The sequence below is a fragment of the Gobio gobio genome (assembly GCF_949357685.1).
Source record: "Gobio gobio genome assembly, chromosome: 9".
Taxonomy (NCBI): domain Eukaryota; kingdom Metazoa; phylum Chordata; class Actinopteri; order Cypriniformes; family Gobionidae; genus Gobio; species Gobio gobio.
Window position 1 is genome coordinate 57,400,298 of NC_137115.1, and position 10,515 is coordinate 57,410,812.

The window sequence follows — 10,515 nt, forward strand, 5'->3', positions numbered from 1 at the left end:
GTGTGTGTGAGAGAGTGAGTGTGTGTGTGTGTGAGAGAGTGTGTGAGTGTGTAAAAAATGTATTGATGGAAAGTACTTAATTATAGTTACATGTTTGGTAATGAAATAAACCAATTAAAAGCCATTTGTGTGTTCACTGGTTTAGTGCTGGTCTAATGTCAACATGCAGTTTATCGCAGACGGTCTTTAATGAACATTCATGTGGTGTTTTGAGCAAATTAATTGCATTCCCGCTGAAAAACAAGCGTTCTCTCTAGCAGGACTTCTACATTCTGATTGGCTGCTGTCACTGCTCATTACCATAGGGTTGACTCTCCTCAGCGGATCGCTCACATTGAAGAGACTTCCGGCCACTTTACCGCTCTGGCCGCGGCGTGTGAACGCACAGTCTCATCTGTGTGTGTGTGTGTGTGTGTGTGTGTGTGTGTGTGTGTGTGTGTGTGTGTGTGTGTGTGGTCCGACTGGCGTCCGCTGTGGTTCCGGCTGTCATTGGCTGTGTGTGAGCCGCTGGAGGCTGGTGTGTCTGAAGGCCTGTCTGTCCCTCATCTCCAGCACACAGTCTCTCACGAGCTCAGCGAAGAGCGAGGGCCAGAGCTTCTGCAGCGCCTCTGCCCTCAGGCTGTGCCCGGCCGCCCGCTGGACCAGCGCCCGCAGACACTGCTGCACCAGGGCCGCGCGCCCGCCGGCCTCCTGAGACCCCGGGGCCCGGCTCACCTCAGGGCCGTAGTTGAAGAGGCCGCGGCTCAGACCGTCCTCCAGCTGTTTACTGCTGTCCTTCAGCTCCTCTGGACTCTGACCACTCCTCCGACCACGAGCATCCAGCAGGAACTGCAGCTGCCGCTTCCTACACACACACACACACACACACACACACACACACACACACACACACACACACACACACACACACACACACACACACACACACACACACACACACGTGTTTGTTTTTGTGAAATGTGAGGACATTCCATCGGCGTAATGGTTTTTATACCGTACAAACCGTATTTTCTATCCCCTTACACTGACCCTAAACCTACCCATCACACACACACACACACACACTGACCCTAAACCTACCCATCACACACACACACACACACACTGCCCCTAAACCTACCCATCACACACACACACACACACACTGACCCTAAACCTACCCATCACACACACACACACACACACACTGCCCCTAAACCTACCCATCACACACACACACACACACACACACACACACACACACACACACTGCCCCTGCCCCTAAACCTACCCATCACACACACACACACACACACACACACACACACACACACACACACACACACACACACACACACACACACACACACACACACACACACTGCCCCTGCCCCTAAACCTACCCATCACACACACACACACACACACACACACTGCCCCTACCCCTAAACCTACCCATCACACACACACACACACACACACACACACACACACACACTGCCCCTGCCCCTAAACCTACCCATCACACACACACACACACACACACACACACACACACTGCCCCTGCCCCTAAACCTACCCATCACACACACACACACACACACACACACACACTGCCCCTAAACCTACCCATCACACACACACACACACACACACACACACACACACACACACACACACACACACACACACACACACACTGCCCCTACCCCTAAACCTACCCATCACACACACACACACACACACACACACACTGCCCCTGCCCCTAAACCTACCCATCACACACACACACACACACTGCCTCTAAACCTACCCATCACACACACACACACACACACACACACACACACTGCCCCTGCCCCTAAACCTACCCATCACACACACACACACACACACACACACACACACACTGCCCCTGCCCCTAAACCTACCCATCACACACACACACACACTGCCCCTGCCCCTAAACCTACCCATCACACACACACACACACTGCCCCTAAACCTACCCATCACACACACACACACACTGCCCCTACCTAAACCTACCCATCACACACACACACACACACACACACACACACACACTGCCCCTGCCCCTAAACCTACCCATCACACACACACACACACACACACACACACACACTGCCCCTGCCCCTAAACCTACCCATCACACACACACACACACACACACACACACACTGCCCCTAAACCTACCCATCACACACACACACACACACACACACACACACACACACTGCCCCTACCCCTAAACCTACCCATCACACACACACACACACACACACACTGCCCCTGCCCCTAAACCTACCCATCACACACACACACACACACTGCCTCTAAACCTACCCATCACACACACACACACACACACACACACACACACACACTGCCCCTGCCCCTAAACCTACCCATCACACACACACACACACACACACACACACACACACACACTGCCCCTGCCCCTAAACCTACCCATCACACACACACACACACACACACACACACACACACTGCCCCTAAACCTACCCATCACACACACACACACACTGCCCCTACCCCTAAACCTACCCATCACACACACACACACACACACACACACACTGCCCCTGCCCCTAAACCTACCCATCACACACACACACACACACACACACACACACACACTGCCCCTGCCCCTAAACCTACCCATCACACACACACACACACACACACACACACACTGCCCCTAAACCTACCCATCACACACACACACACACACAAACACACACACACACACACACACACACTGCCCCTACCCCTAAACCTACCCATCACACACACACACACACTGCCCCTGCCCCTAAACCTACCCATCACACACACACACACACACTGCCTCTAAACCTACCCATCACACACACACACACACACACACACACACTGCCCCTGCCCCTAAACCTACCCATCACACACACACACACACACACACACACACTGCCCCTGCCCCTAAACCTACCCATCACACACACACACACACACACACACACACACACACACTGCCCCTACCCCTAAACCTACCCATCACACACACACACACACACACACACACACACACACACACACACACACACACACACTGCCTCTAAACCTACCCATCACACACACACACACACACACACACACAGCCCCTAAACCTACCCATCACACACACACACACACACACACACACACACACACACACACACTGCCCCTGCCCCTAAACCTACCCATCACACACACACACACACACACACACACACACACACTGCCTCTAAACCTACCCATCACACACACACACACACACACACACACACACTGCCCCTACCCCTAAACCTACCCATCACACACACACACACACACACACACACACACACACACACACACAGCCTCTAAACCTACCCATCACACACACACACACACACAGCCCCTAAACCTACCCATCACACACACACACACACACACACACACACACACACACACACACACACACACACACACACACACACACAGCCCCTAAACCTACCCATCACACACACACACAGCCCCTAAACCTACCCATCACACACACACACACACACACACACACACACACACTGCCCCTGCCCCTAAACCTACCCATCACACACACACACACACACACACACACACACACACACACTGCCCCTGCCCCTAAACCTACCCATCACACACACACACACACACACACACACACACACACTGCCCCTAAACCTACCCATCACACACACACACACACTGCCCCTACCCCTAAACCTACCCATCACACACACACACACACACACACACACACTGCCCCTGCCCCTAAACCTACCCATCACACACACACACACACACACACACACACACACACTGCCCCTGCCCCTAAACCTACCCATCACACACACACACACACACACACACACACACACTGCCCCTAAACCTACCCATCACACACACACACACACACAAACACACACACACACACACACACACACTGCCCCTACCCCTAAACCTACCCATCACACACACACACACACTGCCCCTGCCCCTAAACCTACCCATCACACACACACACACACACTGCCTCTAAACCTACCCATCACACACACACACACACACACACACACACTGCCCCTGCCCCTAAACCTACCCATCACACACACACACACACACACACACACACTGCCCCTGCCCCTAAACCTACCCATCACACACACACACACACACACACACACACACACACACTGCCCCTACCCCTAAACCTACCCATCACACACACACACACACACACACACACACACACACACACACACACACACACACACACTGCCTCTAAACCTACCCATCACACACACACACACACACACACACACAGCCCCTAAACCTACCCATCACACACACACACACACACACACACACACACACACACACACACTGCCCCTGCCCCTAAACCTACCCATCACACACACACACACACACACACACACACACACACTGCCTCTAAACCTACCCATCACACACACACACACACACACACACACACACTGCCCCTACCCCTAAACCTACCCATCACACACACACACACACACACACACACACACACACACACACACAGCCTCTAAACCTACCCATCACACACACACACACACACAGCCCCTAAACCTACCCATCACACACACACACACACACACACACACACACACACACACACACCACACACACACACACACACACACACAGCCCCTAAACCTACCCATCACACACACACACAGCCCCTAAACCTACCCATCACACACACACACACACACACACACACACACACACACACAGCCCCTAAACCTACCCATCACAGGAGACATTCTGCATTTTTACATTTTCAAAAATCATAACTTAGTCTGATTTATAAGATGTTTTCCTCATGGGGACCTAAAAATGTCCCCACAAGGACGAGGATTTCGGATATTGCCATCTTTGTGGGGACATTTTGTCCCCATAACGTAGGGATTACCAGTCCACATTCTCACTCACACACACACACACACACACACACACACACACACACCTGGACTCCTCCAGCAGCAGCAGCAGACGACAGCGCGGCGTCTCTGTAGCAGCGACGTGACCCAGAGCCCCGAACATCCGCTCAGAGGCCATGACGTCATTCAGAGTCACCTGAAACACAAATATCATCACACACACTCTTAACACACACACACACACACACACACACTCGACCAGCACTGGCGGACGCACCTCTGTGCCGTTGATCTTCTGCAGGTTGAGATGCTGAAGTCTGTAGATGAGGAAGGATCTCCAGAGCGTCAGTCCCACCACAGGATTCCCCTCCGGATGGACAGAGATCTGCTCCAGACGCCGGATCTGAGCCAGAGCCGCCAGCTGAGGGAGATGAGTGATGCTGGTCTCCATGAACACCAGGTGCTGCATCAGTACAGGCGTGTGTGTGTGTGTGTGTGTGTGTGTGTGTGTGTGTGTGTGTGTGTGTGTGTGTGTGTGTGTGTGTGTGTGTGTGTGACAGAAAAAAAAGCAGAAAACTACACATATAAGAGGTTTCTCTACAGTAACAACACACTGCACGTTTAACATCTCAAAGCTCCCGTTTAAAGAGGCCATTTGCGTTAATTCGCAAAACTATTGCGTTCCCAGAGAAACTTTGACGTTCACTCGCAAGACATTTACGATATTTCGCAAAACTATTGCGTTCCCAGAGAAACTTTGCTGTTTGCTCGCAAAAAATTTGAGTTATTCAGCTAACTATTGCGTTCCCATAGAAACTTTGCGTTCACTCTTAAACCATTTGCGTTATTTCGCAGAACTATTGCGTTCCCCCGAGAAACATTGACATTTGCTCGTAAACCATTTGAGTTATTCAGCTAGCTATTGCGTTCCCAAAGAAACTTTGCGTTCACTCTTAAACCATTTGCGTTATTTCGCAAAACTATTGCTTTCCCAGAGAAACTTTGACGTTCACTCTTAAACCATTTGCGTCATTTCGCAAAACTATTGTGTTCCCAGAGAAACTTTGCGTTCGCTCGTAAACCATTTGCGTTATTTCGCAAAACTATTGCTTTCCCAGAGAAACTTTGACGTTCACTCGTAAACCATTTGCGTTATTTCGCAAAACGATTGCGTTCCCTGAGAAACTTTGACGTACGCTCGTAAACCATTTGCGTTATTTCGCAAAACTATTGTGTTCCCCTGATAAACTTTGCGTTCGCTCGTAAACCATTTGCGTCATTTCGCAAAACTATTGTGTTACCCTGATAAACTTTGCGTTCGCTCGTATACCATTTGCATTATTTCGCAAAACTATTGCTTTCCCAGAGAAACTTTGACGTTCACTCGTAAACCATTTGCGTTATTTCGCAAAACGATTGCGTTCCCTGAGAAACTTTGACGTTCGCTCGTAAACCATTTGCGTTATTTCGCAAAACTATTGTGTTCCCCTGATAAACTTTGCGTTCGCTCATAAACCATTTGCGTTATTTCGCAAAACTATTGCGTTCCCTCAGAAACTTTGTGTTCGCTCGTAAACCAGTTGCGTTATTTCGCAAAACGATTGCGTTCCCTGAGAAACTTTGACGTTCTCTCGTAAACCATTTGCGTTATTTCGCAAAACGATCGCGTTCCCTGAGAAACTTTGTGTTCGCTCATAAACCATTTGCGTTATTTCGCAAAACTATTGCGTTCCCTGAGAAACTTTGCGTTCACTGAAAACCATTTGAGTTATTTCGCAAAACTATTGCGTTCCCTGAAAGACTTTGCGTTGACGTTTGTCAGAAGCCTCACCGTGAGGTTTGGGAATTTGAGGCGGATGCGCAGGAAGGTGGGAATGATGGAGTCGAAGGGCATGTAGCGGAAGGCGATGGTGGTGACGCTGGCGGCCGTCTGGACCCCCCAGCAGCGCTCCAGCGTCTCCAGGGCCCCGGGGCCGATCAGACGCAGGGTCTCTCCCTCCAGCTCGGCCAGGTGACTCTCAGACATGGACAGGCTCTGAACACTGGGGCCGCCCTCCAGCAACCTGGAGACAGGAGACAAGCTCACATGAGGACGGCGCAGCACTGCAAAACTGGCTTTTCTTACCTAGTATTTTTGTCTTAATGTAAGATTTTTTTAGATATTTGGTCTGAAAACAAGAAGCATTTTTTAGACAAGACACATTTACTAGACACACTAGGGGCAGTGTGTGTGTGTGTGTGTGTGTGTGTGATGGGTAGGTTTAGGGGCAGTGTGTGTGTGTGTGTGTGTGTGTGTGTGTGTGTGATGGGTAGGTTTAGGGGCAGTGTGTGTGTGTGTGTGTGTGTGTGTGTGTGTGTGTGTGTGTGTGTGTGTGTGTGTGTGTGTGTGTGTGTGTGTGTGTGTGTGTGTGTGTGTGTGTGTGTGTGTGTGTGTGTGTGTGTGTGTGTGTGTGTGTGTGTGTGTGGGCATGTTTTTGTGAAATATCAGGACACAAATGTGTATAATGACATGGGTATTACAAAAAGAGGGAGAAATATGAGGACGTTCCCCATGTCCTCACTTTTCAAAATGCTTATAAATCACAGAATGAGGTTTTTTTCACAGAAAGTGAACTGCACAGTGTGTGTGTGTGTGTGTGTGTGTGTGTGTGTGTGTGTGTGTGTGTGTGTGTGTGTGTGTGTGTGTGTGTGTGTGTGTGTGTGTGTGATGGGTAGGTTTAGGGTCAGTGTAAGGGGATAGAAAATACGGTTTATACGGTATAAAAACCATTACGCCTATGGAATGTCCTCACATTTCACAAAAACAAACATGTGTGTGTGTGTGTGTGTGTGTGTGTGTGTGTGTGTGTGTGTGTGTGTGTGTGTGTGTGTGTGTGTGTGTGTGTGTGTGTGTGTGTGTGTGTGTGTGTGTGTGTGTGTGTGTGTGTTTGTGTGTGTGTGTGTGATGGGTTTTGGGGGAAAATAACTCAAAATGAAGGGAGTTTTTGCTTAAAATAATCTTGTTTTCTGTTTGAATTAAGATTATTTGCTTATTTTAAGCAAAAACTCCCTTCATTTTGAGTTATTTTCCCCCAAAACAAGTCAAAAGCTTTTGCTTGTCTAGTAAATGCTTCTTAATGTACAACCCCAAATCAGAAAAAGTTGGGACAGTATGGAAAACGCAAAAAAAAAAAAAGAAGTGATTTCTAAATTTACTTTGACTTGTATTTCATTGCAGACAATATGAACACAAAATATTTGATGTTTTGTCTGGTCAACTTCATGTAATTTGTAAATATGCATCCTTTCCTGTCATTCAGACCTGCAACACATTTCAAAAAAAGTTGGGACAGGAGCAGGACTGCAGAATGTGTGCAGAATGTGCTTTTGCATTGTCTTGTTGAAATATGCATGGATGTCCCTGGAAAAGATGTCTTCTTGAAGGCAGCATATTATGCTCCAAAATCTCTCTGTACTTTTCAGCATTAATGGAGCCTTCACAGAAGTGCAAGTTACCTTTGCCAAGGGCACTGACACAACCCCATACCATGACAGACCCTGGCTTCTGGACGTGTTGCTGGTAACAGTCTGGATGATCCTTTTCTTCTTTGGTCCGGAGCACACGACGTCCATTCCTCCCAAAAAATACCTGAAATACTGCTTCATCTGCCCACAGTACACGTTTCCACTGTGTGATGGTCCATCCCAGATGCCTCGAGCCCAGAGAAGTCGACGGCGCTTCTGGACACTGTTAACATAGGGCTTCCTTTTGGCACAGGACAGTTTTAACTGGCATTTGTGGATGTAACTACGTATTGTGGTACTTGACAAAGGTTTGCCAAAGTAGTCCTGAGCCCATGTGGTGATATCGCTTCTAGATGATGACGATTCTTGATGCAGTGCCGCCTGAGGGATCGGAGATCACGGTTGTTCAGCTTAGGCTTGCGCCCTTGTCCTTTACGCACTGAAATTCCTCCAGATTCCTTGAATCTTTTAATTATGTTATGCACTGTTGAATGTGAAATATCCAAATCTCTTCCTATCTTTCTTTGAGGAACATTGTTTTTAAACATTTCAATAATTTTCTCACGTATTTGTTGGCAAACTGGCGATCCTCGGCCCATCTTTGCTCCTAAAGGATTAGACCTTTCTTGGATGCTGATTTTGTACCAAATCATAATTACAATCACCTGTTGACATCACCTGTTTCAAATCACATCATTATTTAACCATTTTACCTCATTACTAGCCCTAAACTGCTCCTGTCCCAACTTTTTTTGAAATGTGTTGCAGGTCTGAATGACAGGAAAGGATGCATATTTACAAATGACATGAAGTTGACCAGACAAAACATGAAATATTTTGTGTTCATATTGTCTGCAATGAAATACAAGTCAAAGTAAATTTAGAATTCACTTCTTTTTTTTAATTTATTTGCGTTTTCAATACTGTCCCAACTTTTTCTGATTTGGGGTTGTAAGATTTTTTAGATATTTGGTCTGAAAACAAGACAAAAATACTAAGTAAGAAAAGCATTTTTTGCGTGCAGGAATGTGTCGAGCTCTGAGGGGATGTGTGAAGCTCTGGTTACACACGACTGTATGAATGATGGGAAACATGTCAGGACAGAGGCTCTTCTGAGAGGCTCTCTCTCACACACACACACACACACACACCACACACACACACACACACACACACACACACACACTCTCTCTTCTGAGAGGAATATCTGGAGCTTGAGCCACGACCTGATCAACCTCTCGATACACAGATCACACACTCGCCTCACTGCACAGACTTCTGCTGTTTATACTGTCGCTAACACTGACCCTAAAAGTTAACTCAAAAAATATCAACATCTACTGAAGTGTGAGGCGTTCCAGCACAATTTGGTTAATTATAATTGGAGCGATTTGGTTTTGAGAGGCTGATTCAGAGGAATAATGAGTTTATAACCGGCAGCTCTTGATCACACGCGTGTGATTCTCTGCCCACATACAGACGGAAAACACTCGAGCATTAGACGCTCTCACACACACACACTCGAGCATCAGACGCTCTCACACACACTCTCACACACACACACACACACACTCGAGCATCAGACGCTCTCACACACACACACACTCGAGCATCAGACGCTCTCACACACACTCTCACACACACACACACACACTCACACACACACTCGAGCATCAGACGCTCTCACACACACACTCGAGCATCAGGCGCTCTCACACACACTCTCACACACACACACACACACACTCGAGCATCAGACGCTCTCACACACACACACACTCGAGCATCAGACGCTCTCACACACACTCTCACACACACACACACACTCACACACACACTCGAGCATCAGACGCTCTCACACACACACTCGAGCATCAGGCGCTCTCACACACACTCTCACACACACACACACTCGAGCATCAGACGCTCTCAAATGGACGGATGGATCTGAGCCGCTCCTTCTGTTCAAACACAAACACTGATCGTTTAATGGACTGACAAGAATCAGAGATTACGAGCACAA

The 10,515-nt window shown here is 48.4% G+C and overlaps 1 protein-coding gene across 1 annotated transcript in view; it reads right to left on the bottom strand.

The window, feature by feature from the left end:
- Positions 1–486: 486 nt before the first annotated feature.
- LOC307132051 (leucine-rich repeat-containing protein 49-like) overlaps positions 487–10,515 on the bottom strand; it is a gene marked incomplete at its 3' end in the record, with an annotated part of 39,057 nt that continues 29,028 nt past the window's right edge. The window contains exons 13-16 of the mRNA XM_079826184.1: positions 6,820–7,051; positions 5,266–5,451; positions 5,075–5,184; positions 487–844 (exon numbers count right to left, since the gene is read on the bottom strand). Coding sequence (XP_079682310.1) covers positions 487–844; positions 5,075–5,184; positions 5,266–5,451; positions 6,820–7,051 — 886 coding nt within the window. The remainder of the gene's footprint in view (positions 845–5,074; positions 5,185–5,265; positions 5,452–6,819; positions 7,052–10,515) is intronic.